This window comes from Pristiophorus japonicus, chromosome 3 (assembly GCF_044704955.1).
Source record: "Pristiophorus japonicus isolate sPriJap1 chromosome 3, sPriJap1.hap1, whole genome shotgun sequence".
In the NCBI taxonomy this organism is placed as follows: Eukaryota; Metazoa; Chordata; class Chondrichthyes; family Pristiophoridae; genus Pristiophorus; species Pristiophorus japonicus.
Window position 1 is genome coordinate 244013426 of NC_091979.1, and position 21888 is coordinate 244035313.

The 21888-nt window shown below is 43.8% G+C and overlaps 1 protein-coding gene across 1 annotated transcript in view; it reads right to left on the reverse strand.

Annotated features, from left to right (window-relative positions):
* Positions 1-4450: 4450 nt before the first annotated feature.
* The window catches only part of sufu (suppressor of fused homolog (Drosophila)), a 155174-nt gene continuing 137736 nt past the window's right edge, over positions 4451-21888 (reverse strand). The window contains exons 10-13 of the mRNA XM_070876484.1: positions 21319-21453; positions 18722-18860; positions 10466-10534; positions 4451-7011 (exon numbers count right to left, since the gene is read on the reverse strand). Of these exons, the coding sequence (XP_070732585.1) occupies positions 6922-7011; positions 10466-10534; positions 18722-18860; positions 21319-21453 (433 nt within the window). The 3' untranslated portion in view covers positions 4451-6921. The remainder of the gene's footprint in view (positions 7012-10465; positions 10535-18721; positions 18861-21318; positions 21454-21888) is intronic.

Below are 21888 nucleotides of genomic sequence, written 5' to 3' on the forward strand. Positions count from 1 at the left end.
AACTTTCTGTGGTAGAGAATTCCACAGGTTCACCACTCTCTGGGTGAAGAAGTTCCTCCGCATCTCGGTCCTAAATGGCTTACCCCTTATCCTCAGACTGTGACCCCTGGTTCTGGACTTCCCCAACATTGGGAACATTCTTCCTGCATCTAACCTGTCTAACCCCGTCAGAATTTTATATGTTTCTATGAGGTCCCCTCTCATTCTTCTGAACTCCAGTGAATACAAGCCCAGTTGATCCAGTCTTTCTTGATAGGTCAGTCCCGCCATCCCGGGAATCAGTCTGGTGAACCTTCGCTGCACTCCCTCAATAGCAAGAATGTTCTTCCTCAGGTTAGGAGACCAAAACTGTACACAATACTCCAGGTGTGGCCTCACCAATGCCCTGTACAACTGTAGCAACACCTCCCTGCCCCTGTACTCAAATCCCCTTGCTATGAAGGCCAACATGCCATTTGCTTTCTTAACCGCCTGCTGCACCTGCATGCCAACCTTCAATGACTGATGTACCATGACACCCAGGTCTCTTTGCACCTCCCCTTTTCCTAATCTGTCACCATTCAGATAATAGTCTGTCTCTCTGTTTTTACCACCAAAGTGGATAACCTCACATTTATCCACATTATACTTCATCTGCCATGCATTTGCCCACTCACCTAACCTATCCAAGTCGCTCTGCAGCCTCACAGCATCCTCCTCGCAGCTCACACTGCCACCCAACTTAGTGTCATCTGCAAATTTGGAGATACTACATTTAATCCCCTCATCTAAATCATTAATGTACAGTGTAAACAGCTGGGGCCCCAGCACAGAACCTTGCGGTACCCCACTAGTCACTGCCTGCCATTCTGAAAAGTACCCATTTACTCCTACTCTTTGCTTCCTGTCTGACAACCAGTTCTCAATCCATGTCAGTACACTACCCCCAATCCCATGTGCTCTAACTTTGCACATCAATCTCTTGTGTGGGACCTTGTCGAACGCCTTCTGAAAGTCCAAATATACCACATCAACTGGTTCTCCCTTATCCACTCTACTGGAAACATCCTCAAAAAATTCCAGAAGATTTGTCAAGCATGATTTCCCTTTCACAAATCCATGCTGACTTGGACCTATCATGTCACCTCTTTCCAAATGCACTGCTATGACATCCTTAATAATTGATTCCATCATTTTACCCACTACCGATGTCAGGCTGACCGGTCTATAATTCCCTGTTTTCTCTCTCCCTCCTTTTTTAAAAAGTGGGGTTACATTGGCTACCCTCCACTCCATAGGAACTGATCCAGAGTCAATGGAATGTTGGAAAATGACTGTCAACGCATCCACTATTTCCAAGGCCACCTCCTTAAGTACTCTGGGATGCAGTCCATCAGGCCCTGGGGATTTATCGGCCTTCAATCCCATCAATTTCCCCAACACAATTTCCCGGCTAATAAGGATTTCCCTCAGTTCCTCCTCCTTACTAGACCCCCCGACCCCTTTTATAACCGGAAGGTTGTTCGTGTCCTCCTTCGTGAATACCGAACCAAAGTACTTGTTCAATTGGTCCGCCATTTCTTTGTTCCCCGTTATGACTTCCCCTGATTCTGACTGCAGGGGACCTACATTTGTCTTTACTAACCTTTTTCTCTTTACATATCTATAGAAACTTTTGCAATCCGTCTTAATGTTCCCTGCAAGCTTCTTCTCATACTCCATTTTCCCTGCCCTAATCAAACCCTTTGTCCTCCTCTGCTGAGTTCTAAATTTCTCCCAGTCCCCAGGTTCGCTGCTATTTCTGGCCAATTTGTATGCCACTTCCTTGGCTTTAATACTATCCCTGATTTCCCTTGATAGCCACGGTTGAGCCACCTTCCCTTTTTTATTTCTATGCCAGACAGGAATGTACAATTGTTGTAGTTCATCCATGCGGTCTCTAAATGTCTGCCATTGCCCATCCACAGTCTTGGTAAAGGCATCAATGTATGGTAATGTATGGTAAAGGCATCAATCCTGCATTGTAAACAAATACTTTGTAAATGTTTCATAACTTTCAAGACAGATTTTGGTGAACCATCTAGTAACAAAGTCAAACTGTAAAACTGTCAAGCTGAAAAGTGCTGGAAACATTATTTCCCAAGAAAACAAATCCAATCAGTAATTGTAATGTACACACCTGCGAGTATGCTCACAGGTTTGTAGAGCTGTTGGCACGTGGTGTCCACTGGTACGCTCGCGGCCTTCCGCGAGAGGTGGGCGCTGGAGTGCATTATCACCCCCGGCAAACAAATTTTAATTTGATTTTATATGTTTTAAAGTTTAATTTGTTTTAATTGCCGGGTTTTTAGTGTCCCCCTCCCCTTTTATAGGGGGCACTTGTAAAAAATATAATTTTAATGCCCCCCCCAAAAAAAATCACAAAAAACCCACAAAAAAGAAAATTTAAAAAAGTGGGCAGTTAAAAGTGTCTGGAGTGTCCCCCATAATCGGGGGGGGCACTTGATCTAATGTTTATTTTGTCCCCCCCAAGAGTTGTAGAGCTGTTGGCGGTGTCCACCGGTACACTCGCTGCCTTCTGTGAGAGGTGGGTGTCGGAGGGACTGGAGTGCATTATCACCCCCGGCAACCAAATTTGAATTTGATTTTACATGTTTTAAAGTTTAATTTGTTTTACTGTTGGGTTTTTGTGTCCCCCTCCCCCTTTTAGCCAGGGGGCACGTGTATAATTTGTGGTTTAGTGCTCCAAAACCCTCCAACCCCCCCCCCCCCCCCAAAAAGGAGCATTTGAAATGTGTTTGGAGTCTCTCTCTTCCCCAACCCCCCCCCCCACCCCCCCCAACCCCTTTAATCAGGGGGTACTTGATTTAATTATTTGTCTTCAACCCAAAAGAGTTGTAGAGCTGTTGGGAGTAGCTTAGCCAATCACATGATGGTCACAAGAATCCATAAAATCCCAGCCAGTTGTGTTTGGGGAATTCACGATGAGGCAGGTGGTTGTGAGCCTAGTGGATGAACTGGTAAGGTGTAGTATGATTGTTAACCGTTTGCTAATAAACCAACTAGTTCTCAATAGTAATGTGTTGCTATGAATTCTGAAGCAAAGTACCCATCAAGCAAATACATTACAGTAACAAAGGTTTAAACTCAAAAAAATTTCAGTATAAAAGGTGCTAAGCCACCACAATGGGTGGCTTAGTCAGCAGTCCTAGTTCTCCTATACGGTATCTATTGAAGGAAATTATTTCTAGTTTGATTCTTGTTTCCATTAGGTTAGGGCACACAAAACAAAAATAAGTGCCAAAATGCTGCAGTGTACAACTGAAATAATCCAACAAAGGATGGTAATCGGGTGTCACCACAAGGTGAAAAATGAAAAAGGCAGATACTGTACAGTCGTCATTATTCTTAAATATTAAGGTTTAATACTCCAGGTACCACCTGTTAGGCTTCCATGCCAAGTAGATGAGAGATGGTCATGTCTTTCTGTTTTCAGAGCGATCGATCATGAACTGCACATAAAATAGCCCTGGGGCAGCAATCTAGGCTCTTTTGACAGCCACTGGCATGTATATAGTTAGCTATTTACAAATAGGCTTTTGTCCTGAAAGGCCCATTCAAGGCAACATCACCCATCCCTTCAACCACCATCTGTCTCACCTGTGACAGAGACTGTAATTCCCACATTGGGCTCATCAGTCACCTGAGAACTCATTTTTAGTGTAGAAGCAAGTCATCCTGGACTCCGAGGGACTGCCTAAGACACAGTTAGCTAAAAATTCTAGTTCTGTTCTTGAATGAGAGGGAAGAAAAAAAATAAGCAAAGCCAAACTAGAATTCTTTGCGGAAGTACTAATTCTACAGATGAAAAGTAAAACTGCTCCTGTACGCTGACCAGGTTAAAATCCTCAGTGATAAAGTTCAGGGAGTGAGATTGGTGTTAAATTTATGGTTATGTAAAGTCCTTGTAACGTTTCCGCTGCCCACCTTTGGCTCGTTTGCTGTGAAGGAGTTCCGAGTAGAGCGCTTGTTTTGGGAGTCTTGTGTCTGGCACGCGAACTATGTGGCCCGCCCAGCGGAGCTGATCAAGGACACCTTCAAAGCCTCCCCAATAAAGTGCAGCATCCCCACTGTCACCTGGGATACCCTGACCAAAGACCGCCCTAAGTGGAGGAAGCGCATCCAGGTGGGCGCTGAGCAACTCAAGTCTCGTCGCCGAGAGCATGCAGAAATCAAGCACAAGCAGCGGAAAGAGTGTGCAGCAAACCAGTCCCACCCACCCCTTCCTTCAACGACTATCTGTCCCACCTGTGACAGACTGTGGTTCTCGTATTCGACTGAACAGCCACCAACGAACTCAAGTTCAGAGTGGGAGCAAGTCTTCCTCAATTTCGAGGGACTGATGATGTAGAGTAAACCTTCATTTGCAGGTAAATGGATTAATGTGCACACAGAAAACAAATCAAACTGCTTGTATTATCAAGTAAATTATTTTAATGCACTTAGAGATTACTGATGGAACAGTTTAGTGATTCACAAAAATATTACAAAATGGTCAAGTGCGAGTCAAGCTGCACTACACACAAGATAAAAAATTTACATTAGACAACTACAATAAAAACTTTTAAAAACCTGTGCTAGCAATCTTCATTTTTAAAAAGTATCTAAAAACCATGCGTTACACACTGCAGTTCTGCAGGGGTCTTCAAATCAAATCTGTAGAGTGACTTAAGATTCTATGAAAAAAAGCACTGCACACAAAAAGGAAAGATGAACTACAAAAATGTTCACCTATAATGTTGATTGCATGCTACTATTGTAGTGAATTGAAGGCTTGTATTCTCAACTAGCCTATTGTGAGAATTGGTTTTAACCACTTCAGGTGGCAGGATAGTGTCGGATTTTCTTCCCTCAACGCCAGCAAACTCACATTAAATATAGGACTGATTAAAAACCTCCTTTGATACTGGTGACTAAATTAATAAAAACTACTAAATCTCAGTGGCCAACCTGAAGTTTGAATCACGTGACAATACTGGATTGTGTCATCAACCTAACCTTAAAGAGACTGCATAGCAAGGACTGCATGCCATGGGGTAAATCAGTTACAGAAACTGAGACAATAGCTTGACAAAGTACAGTTTGAACTGCCAACTTATCATGTCAACATCACACCAGCTTCCAAGTTGTGTTGTTCAGGAGAACGGTGAAAACTGTTGTTAAAACAGTGGTCAACAGATACAGGATCATCCTGTACATTTGTATTTACAAATAGGCTTTTGTCCTAAAAAAGGTCCATTCAAGGCAACATCCTCTTTAAATGATTAAGGCAGTTAATAGTGACTGAAGACACACATAGGTCGACTCACCCGTGATCTGACAATTTTACCGATGACTAACCATCTTAGGTGAGTGTTCCATTTAAGTTAAAGCAGAACGTGTCATTTTCAAAAAAAAATAATAGTTGGTTACTTAAAATGAATGGCCATTAAATCAAAGTGGCGAGAAAGACACGTTTCATCCGTTGTCTTTTTTTTCATATATTTCCCAATTATTTCAGAAACTTAAGTCTTGCTAATGCTAAACCTTTATAAATCACTAGTTAGACTTCAGCTAGAGTATTGTGTCCAATTCTGAACACTGAACTTTTGGAAAGATGTTAAGACCCTGCAGAGGGCATTTATCAAAGTTATACCAAGGATGAGGGACTTCAGTTATATAGACAGACTAGAGAAACTGGGTTTGTTCCCCTTAGAGTAGGGAAAGCTAAGGGGAGATTTAATAGCGGTGTTCAAAGTTACGGTGAGAATTGGCTTTAATCACTTCAGTGGCAGGATAAGGTAGGGTTTCTTCCCTCAATGCCAGCAAACTCACAATGCCAGCAAAGAAGAAACTGTTCCCAGAGGCAGGAGGGTCCATAACCAGAGGCCACAGATTTAAGATAATTGGCAAAAGAACCAGAGATGAGATTTATGAAAATATTTTTTTACTCCGCAAGTTATGATGATCTGGAATGCAGTGCCTGAAAGGGTGTTGGAAGCAGATTCAATTGTAACGTTAAAAAGGGAATTGGATGTATACTTGAAAAGGAGAAAGTTGCAGGGCTATGGGAAAAGAGCAGGGGGAGTGGGACTAATTGGATGGCTCTTTCAAAGATCTGGCACAGGCACTATGGGCTGAATGGCCTCCTTTTGTGCAGTTCGATCCTATGATTCTATGCAGTGGGAAAAATTAAACAACACCCATCAATCAAAGATTAAAACTGCTAATAATTAACCTTTAGAAAACTACCATTTCATACATGTAAACAAAAAAGTGGTTAATGCAAAATACTTCCAAATGTGTATTTAAACAGAGCAATGGTTATAAAATTGATTTGTCACCAATATGAAAGGAAAAAGTTAAACAGCATAAATATCTGAACATCTCCCTTTTAGTCAGTTACCTCCTTGCCTTCCCACCCGTCTTTATTTTTTATTTTAAAATCGATCTTCTGGGGAAAAGATACAAAAGTACAAAACTAATTTCAACTAACAGAAAATAAGTTACCTGCCAGTGGAATACATCTTTGGCATGATCCACACATCAACAGGACAAGTACAAGTCTAGGCACGCAGTACTCGGTCAGCACTTCAGTCAACAGAGATAAGACAGGCACGATAAGCTACAAAAAAAAACACAAAGTATGTGCAACTGATTTCCCCCCCTCCCTCGCCCCATACTGTGTTTAATATACTAGGTATGGTGAGCTAAAATACACAGTCTCCAGTTTAATTGGAATGGATTTAATATTAGTGTTACTTCTTGTATAGCTTCAAGCTACAATGACTATGTAGCCATCCTTTCTACAACTGTTATGTACTGCAAAATTCCTTTTGCAAGCTTAGAAGTGGAACGTAAATGCAAGATATTTTTTACATAGAATAATCTTTGTATTCTTGGCTACTGCAGAGGGCTGTCAAATGCCGATTCGGGTAATATTGTGATTTTCAGTTTTTTCTCTGGCCAGCTGTATTCTTTCGGCAGTTTCACCTAAAATTAAAAAGAAACGTTAAACAGTAAAACAAACTAAGTGGCATAAATTTGAAATAATATAAAATTGCACAAGTAGTTAGTAGAGCCATTAGCATTTGAAGCGAGAACTACAATGTTCATGGTCCAGACATTGCTGGAAAAAATAACGGCCCAGAAATCCTAGTCGGCTGCTTCCCGCGGGCGATCGGGTAAAAAATTTTTTTTTAATGATGCGCACCTATCTGTTCCTGCTGCGGCCACGCGAGTTCCCGGTCCTGAAGCCTCCACTGATGTGCACGCACTCCGACGCGCAGTCAGGACATGTGCAGGGCTGGAGCTGCAGTCGCATGGCTCTGGGCAGCCAATCTAGGTAAAGTATGTTCTCATGCATAATAATGGGAACTTTATTAAGGGGAACCCATTATGAATGAGGATCGCACCCCCCCCCCACCCCCAAAACACAATAGAAAAAAAAAATACCCATATTTTTATTAATTTAAATTAGTTATTTATGTATTATAAAAAAATATATATATTTGATTTTTTTAAGTTTTTAAAATTATGGTTTAAAATAACACTGTAGTGGGGAGGGATTTTAAACAATAAAATGTGTTTTTTAAATTTTATTTTATAATGTTTGTGCATTTTAAAACTCTTATGCCTGTAAAAGTAGGCTATGCGTCTGCTTTTATCAGGAGCAAGAGTTTTCAGGACATCCGCTGGGCAAGATATGGGTAAATACCGCAATCTTGCAATGTCCTGGATGTGGAGACGCGTTGGATCGGTCAAGCTCCAAGTTCCAGCTTGACAGATCGGAAAAGCTGGTTTAACGATATGATAATTATTAACGTCTGCATATCAACCGCTCTTGCCCAGAAGTGAATTAAAATGTGAGTCTCATTCCTTCAGGTAGTGAATTGTTGTTGGAGCTTTTTAAAATGTCACTTTTTAAATGATGTAATTTTTTTCCTTACTTTTCCTTTGTCTCTTCTCCCTCCCTTAATCCAATCTGTCCCTCTCTATTTATTTCTCTTTCAATACCTAATGTGACATTGAATTCACTGACTCTAATTCACCTCCTTCTCAGTCCTTCCTCTGTTTATTTCTCAATCCTTCAATCTCATTGGTTAAGGAGAGGCACGGTTTGTCCTGTTGTTCACCAAGGTCCCAGATGCCCCATCGCTCTGGCCGTGCCATTATCATCTCGCATGGCCAGCAGCTCCGAGCAAAATATTTTTGACCTGAAGGGTGCAGGAACAAGTCTGACTAACAGAATACGCTGTGTGATGCCCCACACCTGCAAATTCGGGGCCAATGTTTAAGAGGGTGACCTGTTCTGACAAAAGGTTTACATCAGATAGAATAATGCATCTCATCTCTTTTCAGATGCTGAAGGACCTGCGGTACATTCCAATATAAAATCTTGCGTCTGCTTGCACTTCTTGCTAACTTTTGCTATTATAAATTCCTATAACTACATTTATAATGGGAACTGCCTAAGCAAACTGAACAGGCTATAATTACATCCTCCGTCAGGGAAGTGCTGGCACTTCCCGTTATAAATATGGACATAGGAATTTATAATGGACATACAAAGAAAAGGGCAGAATGCATTAGTTTTAAATGGGACTTAATTACGTCTGCATGTTCTGGTCCGATTATCATCGGTCTTATAACCTAATTTCACCTGAAGATTATACTCGGTCGCGACTCCCCATGTGAAACACCATGGCAAATAAATTAGCATATACAAAAACATTTCTGTAAAACAAAACTGTTTCAGATCAGAGAAGAGAAAGTTTACTAGGACCATCACTCAAGTAGAGCACATCTTGCAAAAATAGTACGACAGAGAAGCAATCTCTTTCACTTTTGATTGCAAGCCATTAATATAGATCTTACTTCTCTTTACAATTATAACTATTGTTCACTTATAAAACCAGAAAACAAACATTATTATAACAAACTTTAACCAGCTAATGCCTTTGTTGGTGAATTTTGCAATCACAGTAAGGGATGTCAGTGCTGGAAAATGGACTGTCTTCTTACTTCTGGCAATTAAATTAGCATCAAACACTCCCAGCTCAGGTATGCAATAGTTAGAGCGAAGATTCTTTTACTCCACCCAAACAACTCAGTCTCGACCTCAGAAATATACCTTTAACAAATCCATTTCCCACAGCAGTTTACTGAAACCTCTTGATTGAGATTGGCAATTAATACTAGTGCTGTGGGACCATTTCCCAGCTAGAGAACAGAGAACATTTTATCCCATGAGTCTGGGCAGATTTGATCCCAGATTCTAGAGATGAAAAACCAGCGTTTAACTCGCTGCATCACCTAATTTCCCTAAAGTACCATTTAAAAAAAAAAATGCTTTTAGCACAAATGTAAAGTGCAAAAGAGATCTCTACAATTACTTAGAGCTAGGAAAAAATGACTTCTCTTCCCTATTTACTCCTTACATTTAAAAAAAAAAGCTACTGCAAAGTAATATTTTATTTATAGTAGTAAACAACACAGATCAATTTCAGCTCCTAAATGTAAATTTGCAGTGCAAAGGAAGAAAATCCTCATAAAAGATTCTTTTAAATGTTCAACGCCTATTTACTTAGCTTTAGTACCAATATTGACTGACCGTAGTGTAACTGAAAGCAAAGTTTAGGTGGCCAAAAAATATTGCAATTGTAAGCCCACATTCTTTCTTGGATTGAGCTACTCATTTATACCCACTATGCACACAGTATTCCAAAACAGAAAAAATACATTAAACAACAATAATGGGGTAGATAAGGCAGGTGGGCACTTGGCGGCTCGGAATGGCTATTTTGTAAATGACCCTTCCTCAGGTTTGGAGTGGTGTCTGGGATTGCTCCGCCCATTTCCCTGGCATGCGTGCGCACGCCGACCCCTTACCGACTGGCGGGGACCCCCTCGCGAAATTGCGCCTCTTTTCTGATATTGCCCTGCTGGAGTGGCCCTGCCTCCGATTGGTGCCCACGACAGCTTTGTGCGTTGGTGCACTCTGTAGAGTGCCCCCGGGTTTGGCCGGGCCGCCAACAGACAGCCTGACACACCCTCTTGGGTGCCAGGCCGCTGGCCCGGCCGAAACCCTCCCTGGTGGCCCAAACTTAAAAGTATGCAGAGCTCGCAGCGGCCCTCCCCTTTAACGGAAGGGGAGATGCTGACCCACGCTGATGACTGGTCGGGGCGATGGACCCACTGAAAGGGCACTTCCGCCACGACTTTCGCCCCAAGCCAAAAAAAACGTAAGTGTTGAATACCAACGGCATCTCCACTGCATGGGATGCAGTGGAGAATAACTTCAAAAAATGGAGGGTGCTTCTCGTTTTGGACAGAGGGCAATAAACCCCAATATATGTTAAGATAATGGTGAATCTTGGTGTCATTTAAGAGAAATGTGAAGAACAAGCTTCTCTGAATTCCTGCCAACTTTTTTGAGAAATCTTACTTCGTCTGGAGAGGTCAGGTCTTCTAAATCCTCTAGCATTTTTTCCACAAACTCTTCATTCAGCAGAATCTGAAGATGGTAAAAAATATATATAAGAGTTAAGCTGCACAGGTATAATTTTCAGACTGAATTCCACATCACTCGTCATACCACTGCACATTAAGCAAGTTTATGGAACTTCTATTCTTTTCTTTAAAATGGGTATCATCACACCTGTAAGGTTGTTCGGGAGATTTCTTTCTGCTCTTTACAATGAATCCATTATTAATATCCTTCAAGCCAGGAAAACATCTCAGCGCTATAAAAACATCATGACTGAAGTGACATGGAGCTCTTCTAGACTCATTCTGACATGGCAATGATTCTCTTTTAAGATGCATCAACAGTTCGTTCACTGGCTACAAACCCAATTTTTCCACCAAGCCAAGAATACAACAATCTATTAGCACTTTCAGTTCTTGGAAATACTCAGAACAAATATATACATTTTAACTCAAGGACGTGACTGCTGCCAATGAACCGGAAGCGTTCTGTGCATGCGCACTGCCGGTTTGTCACAGGAACGAGTTTGTTAAAAGTTTTTTAATGCCGGGAAGGGAGCGAGCTGTGGGAAAAGCCAGGAAGGGAACCAGCTCGTCAGCGTGTCCGTTTAAAAAAAAATAGAAACATCGTCCCTCTGGTTGTTGAGAGTGCGCAGCACGCTCTGCGCAGCCTCCGGTTCGTTGGCAGCAGTCACTCTTAACTTAAAGCAATAACAAGGGGCTTTCCCAGCAAAATGAAAACATTTACAAAACCAGCCACATCGATATTATTTCTTCAGCATCAACAAGTATTTGGAATTTCCCTAAAGCCCAAAGGAAAATTTCTAAAGTGACCCAATGTCTGCTTCCCAAATTAATTGAAGATTGGATTCTATATAGGGAAACAATTTGGTGAATAACATGAACATCTTTATTTATCCAAGTCTAGTAATGATATTTATTACTGATCTCTTGTAACAAAAGACAACCTTAATCTTCCCACGTACTTCTGAAAAAGATGCTGGTTTTGAAATCCCTTCCCACAATCCTCCTGCATGCATCTAATTCAATAAACATTAAATGTTAAAGACGAAGACACACAACAGTTAACCTAAAAATAACAGAAGGAGCACAAAAGCCTTCAAAGTCTACCATTGGAATTCTTCCTATACTCTTTTTGGCAACTAAGCACAATGGGCCCAAGTTTCAACCTCAGCTGCTCCTGATTCTTTGGAGCAACTGGTGTAGAACGGAGTATCTTAGAAATTCAAATTCTCGGCATTTAGTTTGCTCCAGTTCTAGTCAGTTAGAACAGTTTCACTTTGGAACAGAATTTTTTTTTCAAAAGGGGACGTGTCCGGCCACTTACGCCTGTTTTCGAAGTTTAGGCAGTGAAAACTTACTCCAAACTAACTTAGAATGGAGTAAGTGAAGATTTTTGTACGTTCGAAAAAACCTTGTCTACACTTTAGAAAATCAGGCGTAAGTTACAAATCAGGCATAGGGAATGGGGGGGGGGGGGGTTTAAAGGGAAGTTTACAAACATTAAACACTTCAGTTTTACAAATAAAGAGCCATCATCAATAATAAATGATAAAAACATCAATAAATCAACCAATAAACCAATCCAAAAAAAATTAATAAGAAATAATTTTTTTTTTAAAAATCAATAAATAAAACATTTTCTACTTACCGACTGCAGCACCGGGAGCCCTCCAACAGCGTGCTGGGATACCCCACCCCCCCCGCCCAGTGTGTCTCTATCGCTCTCTGTCTGTCTGTGTGTGTTTCTGACGATGGGGGGGGTGAGAAGGGATGGGGGGGGTGAGAAGGGATGGGGGGGGGTGAGAAGGGATGGGGGGGGGTGAGAAGGGATGGGGGGGGGTGAGAAGGGATGGGGGGGGGTGAGAAGGGATGGGGGGGGTGAGAAGGGGATGGGGGGGTGAGAAGGGGATGGGGGGGTGAGAAGGGGATGGGGGGGTGAGAAGGGGATGGGGGGGGGTGAGAAGGGATGGGGGGGGGTGAGAAGGGATGGGGGGGGGTGAGAAGGGATGGGGGGGGGTGAGAAGGGATGGGGGGGGGTGAGAAGGGATGGGGGGGGTGAGAAGGGATGGGGGGGTGAGAAGGGATGGGGGGGTGAGAAGGGATGGGGGGGTGAGAAGGGATGGGGGGGTGAGAAGGGATGGGGGGGTGAGAAGGGATGGGGGGGTGAGAAGGGATGGGGGGGGTGAGAAGGGATGGGGGGGGTGAGAAGGGATGGGGGGGGTGAGAAGGGATGGGGGGGGTGAGAAGGGATGGGGGGGGTGAGAAGGGATGGGGGGGGTGAGAAGGGATGGGGGGGGTGAGAAGGGATGGGGGGGGTGAGAAGGGATGGGGGGGGTGAGAAGGGATGGGGGGGGTGAGAAGGGATGGGGGGGGTGAGAAGGGATGGGGGGGGTGAGAAGGGATGGGGGGGGTGAGAAGGGATGGGGGGGGTGAGAAGGGATGGGGGGGGTGAGAAGGGATGGGGGGGGTGAGAAGGGATGGGGGGGGTGAGAAGGGATGGGGGGGGTGAGAAGGGATGGGGGGGGTGAGAAGGGATGGGGGGGGTGAGAAGGGATGGGGGGGGTGAGAAGGGATGGGGGGGGTGAGAAGGGATGGGGGGGGTGAGAAGGGATGGGGGGGGTGAGAAGGGATGGGGGGGGTGAGAAGGGATGGGGGGGGTGAGAAGGGATGGGGGGGGTGAGAAGGGATGGGGGGGGTGAGAAGGGATGGGGGGGGTGAGAAGGGATGGGGGGGGTGAGAAGGGATGGGGGGGGTGAGAAGGGATGGGGGGGGTGAGAAGGGATGGGGGGGGTGAGAAGGGATGGGGGGGGTGAGAAGGGATGGGGGGGGTGAGAAGGGATGGGGGGGGTGAGAAGGGATGGGGGGGGTGAGAAGGGATGGGGGGGGTGAGAAGGGATGGGGGGGGTGAGAAGGGATGGGGGGGGTGAGAAGGGATGGGGGGGGTGAGAAGGGATGGGGGGGGTGAGAAGGGATGGGGGGGGTGAGAAGGGATGGGGGGGTGAGAAGGGATGGGGGGGTGAGAAGGGATGGGGGGGTGAGAAGGGATGGGGGGGTGAGAAGGGATGGGGGGGTGAGAAGGCAGGGGGGGGTGAGAAGGCAGGGGGGGGTGAGAAGGCAGGGGGGGGTGAGAAGGCAGGGGGGGTGAGAAGGCAGGGGGGGTGAGAAGGCAGGGGGGGGTGAAAAGGCAGGGGGGGGTGAAAAGGCAGGGGGGGTGAAAAGGCAGGGGGGGTGAAAAGGCAGGGGGGGTGAAAAGGCAGGGGGGGTGAAAAGGCAGGGGGGGTGAAAAGGCAGGGGGGGTGAAAAGGCAGGGGGGGTGAAAAGGCAGGGGGGGTGAAAAGGCAGGGGGGGTGAAAAGGCAGGGGGGGTGAAAAGGCAGGGGGGGTGAAAAGGCAGGGGGGGTGAAAAGGCAGGGGGGGTGAAAAGGCAGGGGGGGTGAAAAGGCAGGGGGGGTGAAAAGGCAGGGGGGGTGAAAAGGCAGGGGGGGTGAAAAGGCAGGGGGGGTGAAAAGGCAGGGGGGGTGAAAAGGCAGGGGGGGTGAAAAGGCAGGGGGGGTGAAAAGGCAGGGGGGGTGAAAAGGCAGGGGGGGTGAAAAGGCAGGGGGGGTGAAAAGGCAGGGAGGGGAGGGGGGGTGAGACAGGAGGGAGGAGAGGGGGGGTGAGAAAGAAGGGAGGGAGGAGAGCGGTGAGAGAGGAGGGAGGGAGGAGAGGGGTGAGAGAAGGGAGGGAGGGAGGGGAGGGGGGAAGAGGAGGGCGGGGAAGGGGGAAGAGAAGGGGGGGGAAGAGAGAGAGAGAGAGAGAGAGAGAGAGAGAGAGAGAGAGAGAGAGAGAGAGAGAGAGAGAGAGAGAGAGAGAGAGAGAGAGAGAAAGAAAGGAGAGCGAGGCTGGCCGGGCCCAAGACTTCAAGCTTAAACTTACCGGATTGACAGGTAGGTGGCATCGGGACCGGGGGGGTCGGTCGGTGGGGGGGGGGGTGGGGAGAGGAGGAGATCGGTCGGGAGCGGAGGAAGCGGAAGTCGGGGCGGGAGCAGGAGTCAAGTCGGGTCGGGTCCAGAGGAAGCAGGAGCTGGCCGTGGGAGGAGCCTTATTCACGCAGCCCCAGTGAGGCCATTCGGCCAGGGCTAGGGGCTGTGTGCTTCGGGCCCTCCCACACAGTTTTGGGCGCCTGGAGCTACTGCACTTGCATGCCCACTGTAGCGCGCATGTGCAGAGGTCCCGGCACGGTTTTCAGCGCAGGGACCTGACTCCGCCCCCTACAGCTCGTGCTGCACTGCGCCGAGGGCCAGCAGGGAGCCGGAGAATCTGGAAGTTTCTTTCAGGCGCACTTCGTGGCGTGAAAAACGGGCGTCCAGGTCGGAGCTGCGCCGTTCTAGGCGCGTCCCGAAACTTGGGCCCAATAATACAGCAGGACTTCAAGTGAATCCTAAATGCAAGTTACTACTAGTAGATTGTTTTTCTCTTTACATCCAGACAGCGATATCCCCTTAACTATCCCGAATCAATACCAATGATAAGCTAAGTTTACACTATACACTGTTTTCTAAATTGATTGTTCCATTGAGGTAATGGATTGGATCTCAGCCAGTTGCCCTCCCATTATTTCGCTCAATTCAGGACATCATCCAATGGAAGAGTTTATATGGAGAGTGTGCAACAACTTTGGCAACAGAGCTAAAACTGGACATCATTCTCCACTGACTCAATCATTTGATACTGCATATGCAAACTAACCAATATGTTCACTTGCTCAACACCGTACATCAAGGTATTAGCCACTTCAAAAATGAGCAATACTGCAGCATACCTTTTAGTATAATGAACACAGGCACATATTTGCTCAACTCAGGATTCTCTCTACTTATAAAAAGGCCTGGACAATTATCCAACGCTAAAGATACTTTATCTATCATTTTTATTACAAGGGCCAGTGAATAAGTTGCACCTTCCAGTCTATTTTCATGTTTGCAATAGGAAAGCAAACTATTCACTGGAAGCAAATGGTTAGGGAAAGGCCTAGGAGCAAGTCACTGACCCACCCGTTCAGCTGCTGGAGGTATATAGACATAGAAACATAGAAACATAGAAACATAGAAAATAGGTGCAGGAGCAGGCCATTCAGCCCTTCTAGCCTGCACCGCCATTCAATGAGTTCATGGCTGAACATGAAACTTCAGTACCCCATTCCTGCTTTCTCGCCATAACCCTTGATCCCCCGAGTAGTAAGGACTTCATCTAACTCCCTTTTGAATATATTTAGTGAATTGGCCTCAACTACTTTCTGTGGTAGAGAATTCCACAGGTTCACCACTCTCTGGGTGAAGAAGTTTCTCCTCATCTCGGTCCTAAATGGCTTACCCCTTATCCTCAGACTGTGACCCCTGGTTCTGGACTTTCCCAACATTGGGAACATTCTTCCCGCATCTAACCTGTCTAAACCCGTCAGAATTTTAAACGTTTCCATGAGATCCCCTCTCATTCTTCTGAACTCCAGTGAATACAAGCTCAGTTGATCCAGTCTTTCTTGATAGGTCAGTCCCGCCATCCCAGGAATCAGTCTGGTGAATCTTCGCTGCACTCCCTCAATAGCAAGAATGTCCTTCCTCAAGTTAGGAGACCAAAACTGTACACAATTCTCCAGGTGTGGCCTCACCAAGGCCCTGTACAATTGTAGCAACACCTCCCTGCCCCTGTATTCAAATCCCCTTGCTATGAAGGCCAACATGCCATTTGCTTTCTTAACCGCCTGCTGTACCTGCATGCTAACCTTCAATGACTGATGTACCATGACTACTGCTGAAAAAACAAAACAAGAATATACTTTAGAAAGTTACATTCCTTCAAGGATGGATGTCACTTTGGAAAAAAACATTTTACTCCACGAGTAATGAAGTTGATAGAAGTCACACATTAGTTTCCCCGTTGGCCTAGTGGTAAAGATACTGCCTGCTATAGCATTCATGGAGTACAAGCTGGGTGTTGTGTATTACAGCTGGGGTTTCTACTGGTGTGGGGCAGCAAAGAGAGAGGGTAGTTGGTGATCAAGAACTCCACTAATCACCAACCACTGAAACTGCTGGCAAATCTGGATGCGTGGATGTCAAGATGAGAATAGGATTGGGTAAGAACAGGATTGGATTAGGCAATGCCTTCCACAGAGAAATAGTTTACTAATGCTCACTGTCTAGACTCTCAAGAATGGGGGTGTGGTACTGGCACCCATGAAACCAATCCTCAAGCAGGAGTCACTGCTGAGTTGACATAACATATCACGTATAGTACCTTCACTAAAAACAAAACTATTCAAAAAAAATTGAAATTAAATCAACTATTTGAGATGCATTTTCCCTCCTCTAAAATGTGGCTTCAGTTACTCGCAGAATTCTGTGATTCTCAACTACAACTATTTTTACACAGGTAAAGCCATCTGCCTAAACAGGTCTGAAGTCATCTATAATTTATAAAACTAGAAAACAGCATATGCAAATTAAACTAGACAGCAGTAATTTTTCACACATTCAACACTGCCCTAATTTATAGTTTTATAATGCTCAAGTACAGAAACAGCACTTTGCAGGGGGAGGAAAAAATAGACAAGGAAGGAAGGAAGGAAGGTGAAAAAAAAAGTAAACAGAAGGTTGGGGACAAGGGTGTGGCAGGAAAGAAAAAGAGAAATCAAATTATATAGCACATTATATCCTCAGAATGTCCCAAGGGTGCTTTACAAGCAGTGAACTGCTTCTGAAATGCAATCACTGTTACATAGGCAAACATAGCAGCATATTTTGGACATAGCAAGATCCCACGAACAACAAACAAATGAATCACCAGATAATCTCTTTTATGATTGAGATAGTTGAAGGAGGAATGGAGGCCACTGCATGGGAGACCTTCTGGACTTCGAACAGTGCCATGGAATCACTTATTTCCATCCCAAGTAGGCAGATGGGGGGGGGGGGGGGGAGGAGGGTCCTCGGTTTAATGGGTCATCTGAAAGGCGGCATTTCTCACAATATAGTGCACTCTCAATTCTGCACTGAAGTGTCAGCCTAGATTACATGCTCAAACCTGTAATAGAGCTTGAACCAATACCTTCTGACGTAGATGTGACAGTGCTACTTTCACACAGAGAGCAAGGTAGCAAAACTTGGGGAGGGAGTTCTTGAGGACATGGGATAAAATAGCTGAAAGAGAATAGAATAAGAATACAGCAAATAAGATGACATTCTTTAAAGTTTGGCATTAGGGTTTTGAAAAGGGGAGAGGATGATAACATGTATAAGAAATTGAAGACATTGGTTAGGCTGGTGTGCAATGAAAATTCACTAGAATGATACTAGGAATGAGAGCTGATTGTTCAGGAAAAAAAACTTTAAAAAAAAACTGAGAAGGTTAAATAAACAGGATTGAAATAGAATTTTCAACATCAAAATATTTTTGAAACAGTAAATTGTGAGGGATTTATTCCACCAGTTGCCAAGTTAGTAATATGGAGGCATAGATTTAAGATCATCACGAAGATTGAAGGGGAGGTTAGAAAAAAGTGATTTTTTAAAAAAAGATATGGAATTCTATGCCACAGGTACCCACAGAGGCAGAAATTAATTTAAATGGGAATCTGATACGCATTTGAAAAGTAATCTAAAAGAATAGAGGGAAAGCTCTATTTGAAGAGCTAGCATTGGCAAAGTGCGATGGCCTGAATGGCCTCCTTATGTCATGCAATTTCTAATGATGAGTTGCTAAGGGTCATGTAACAGTTATCAAATGAAAATGAACAGGCTTCAACAAACACATTCAAAATTTGTTGTTGTACGATAGATGCTGCCCGATAGGTCAGAAGGTTAGGACATAGCTCGTGCATTAATTAAGCAGCTTGAGGCAAGCTGGCCAGTAAACAGTTACAGCAGCATTTTGGTGCAAGGAGAATACAAAAACCACAAGAATAGATTTTAAAGAGTGTTCATTTAGAAGCAAACACGATAAATCACTCCAGAAAACATTTGAGGTGGTTCTTCAAATGTTAAGATTCTGAACTTGAATATTCTTCACCAATATGCTAGAAGATTGTTGATAGTTGGTTACCTTTTTAAAAAGAAAGCAATTGACCTATTTTGTACTACTTGCATGCTAGCAACTGGCAAGTTGGTTGTCCATACTGAGCAAGATGAAGATAAGGCAATAAAGCAGATGCCCACCTGTAGCCATGGACCATGAGCTGCATATGGGTGCTCCTCTGTAGCAAATGCTCCTTCAACTCCAGTAGAAACAAACGTAATTGCCGTATCTCCTGTGATGCTTTTATAAGTAAAGTGCCTTCCATGTAACAATCTACCTCTAAAAGAACAAGTATATTTCTTCATCACTGGCTCCCGCTGCAATGGTTTTCAAAATAGACAAGTTTCTTCAGTTCAAACAATTGCCAAGCACACGCACAAACATATGGACCCGTTTCCCTCGAGATTGCAAAACAGTTCTCTGGGATTTAATTCTTTGAGTGCTGTGGATGAACTGTCAGGCCTTGGGAGCCGATGACAAGTGCGCACATTGACAGACCTTCCTGGCTATTACCAGGTCACTTCCTGATTATTACCAGGTCAACCTTTACATTGAAGGCCAATCTTCAGCCAATAAAAATCCTTTTGGAGGTGGGGAAGCTTGCTCCATTTCCAAGGGGCGGATGGGAGCTAGAAACAAACCAAATTGTAAAAATGATTGAACATTTTGCTTCCAAGGGTTGGAGGAGAAAGCTCTATCGGGTGGAGAAAAGTAAAATAAAATAAATTTAAAACAGGGAGAACTGGATGACATGGCAAAACAGGAAGAATTGGATGACATTACAAACATAGGTGAAGTGTTTAATTAAGTGCTTAATAGGTGAAGTGTTTAGTTTTAAATAAAAGTGTTTACATTTTTTTTAGTATTGTACAACATTAAGGTAGGTTTCTGGTGTTCGAACTATACTAATACTTTCAGCATCACAGTGAATGAGCTGAAAAATCACAATAGTTAACCTAAGCTTGCCAACGATCAAAGAGTTAAAGCAATTTGTTTGAACCTTTTTGGATCAAATTGTAGATATAAATGTTTTTAAATAAATAGGAATTACATTATTTTTCCCACACAGGATGGAATTTAACAACTTAAGGCTGAATACTATATATTAGAGCATATGCAGCCATCAACATTCTAATCTAATTTTGGAAAAAGCAGAGCACAGCAATGGCTCGGGTCAATGGAAATCCAGTAGAGCAGAACCTTCATGGATTTTGTGGAATGCTGAATGTATACAAGTATTATGCAAATCTCATTAAAATCCTGAGAGGCAAGACTGTGCTACCCAACAGCAGCAAACATCATTTCAAATTGTTAACACTTTTGTTAAAATAGAGGAGAAACTAATTTCATAAAGTGTTCTTTTTATATTAACCAGCATGATTTCAATCATTATAATTCTGACATTTTCAACATGAAACCTGCACTGAAAATCAGACTTGCTGCTTTGCAATTATGTCTAACTACTTTAACTGTCGAATTGTACCCCTACTCTCCAAATGGTAGAATCATAGAAATTTATGGCACGGAAGGTGGCCATCCAGCCCATCAACTCTGCGCCGGCCAAAAAAGGGGCTATCCACCCTAATCCCACTTTCCAGCTCTTGGTCCGTAGCCCTGTAGGTTACGGCACTTCAAGTGCACATCCAAGTACTTTTTAAAATGCGGACGGTTTCTGCCTCTACCACCCTTTCAGGCAGTGAGTTCCAGACCTCCATCACCTTCTGGGTGAAAAAAGTTCTCCTCAACTCCTCTCTAATCCTTCTACCAATAACTTTAAATCTAAAAGGAAAGTTAAAATGGTCATCGTGATTATCAGCCAATTGTATTCATGCATTTAAAAAAAGTTCTGCATCATTATTAATATTTCATACAAAGTAGCAGCTCGACCAACAGAGCATCTTCTGATCCATTATGCAACAGGAAGTGCCAAGATTAAAAGGATTCTTAATTGTTTCACAGAACGGTAGAATGCAAGTTAGTGTGCTTCATGAAGTAGGACATTAGTGTAATTACTTTCCTGTAAATATAAAACAAACAGAATTTGCTGGAACTGCACAAGCAGCCAATTAGCAGCAAAGAGAGAAGGAATGGTAAATGTGTTGGGAGCTCAAAGTTTTATGTAGCTGGAACATTAATCCCTCTCTGATGCTGATCTGCTGTGCATTTCCAGCATTTGAGCTTTATCTTCTCCACTTGTGCCTTGCAAATGCCATTTTCTTTTCCTTTTATGTTGCTGGGCTGTCCCCATGCCAACATACCTTGTCCGAGTTGAAATAAGAACATTAGGAGCAGGAGTAGGCTATTGGCCCTTTAAGCCTGCTCCACCATTCACTAAGACCATGGCTGATCTTAGACCTCAACTCCACTTTTCTGCACTATCCCCATAACCCTTGATTCGCTTAGTATGCTAAAAATCTATCCATCTCTGTCTTGAATATACTCAACGACTGAGCATCCACAGCTCAGATGTAAACAATAGACTGGAAAGTCCTCTGCAACTAGAGTGATTGGTCCTCCAATTTTCCCAGCCTGTGAGGAAACGCCTCCACAGAATGGCTAAAATTGAGAACTAACATCCTATCACACTTTGCTGCTGCGGTCTTGCATTTTAATACTTCTGTGCATTTATTACGGATATTTCCTCTGATCCTAGTCAATACTAGCTCATACAATTTATATTCTCACGAGTAAGACTTTCCGGATTTCATTTTTTCAGCAAAACTTAATAACTGTTCACCTCAGAGACAGTGGAATAAGAGTTCCAGATTCCTGGTTGAATTTAAGGTGTACACTCTCCAGTTGCCTGGTGCGGATCAATTCATGAGGAACAATAGCAGCAGAACTTTCACTCTCCAAACTATCTTTCCTCGTCCTAGAAAACAGAACCGGGAAACAAATTAAAATTCATGAGAAATATTTAAAGGAAAACAAAATTAAAGAAAATATTAAAAACGAATTTCAATTTGCTACAAGTTTAAACTTTGAACTGGCCAATTGTATTTCAGACATTCTGGGGTTTTGACATGAATTCAGTGAGAGAACACCAGTAACCACTTACTAAAACGAGAAGTTTGTAGACTGTAGTGCATGTGGATATCTGTCCAGCAGTTGCTCCGTTTTCTTTTGGAGCAACTTGATTTTTCTGGAGTATCTTAAAAATCCCCATTCTGCACATTTAATTTGCGCCAGTGTAAGCGAGTTAGTTAGGATTCTTTTTAGTTTAGTTTTTTTTTCCCCCAAAAGGGGGCGTTACCAGCCGCTTTGGCCATTTAAGCCAGCTAATAGATACTCCAAACTAACTTAGGCC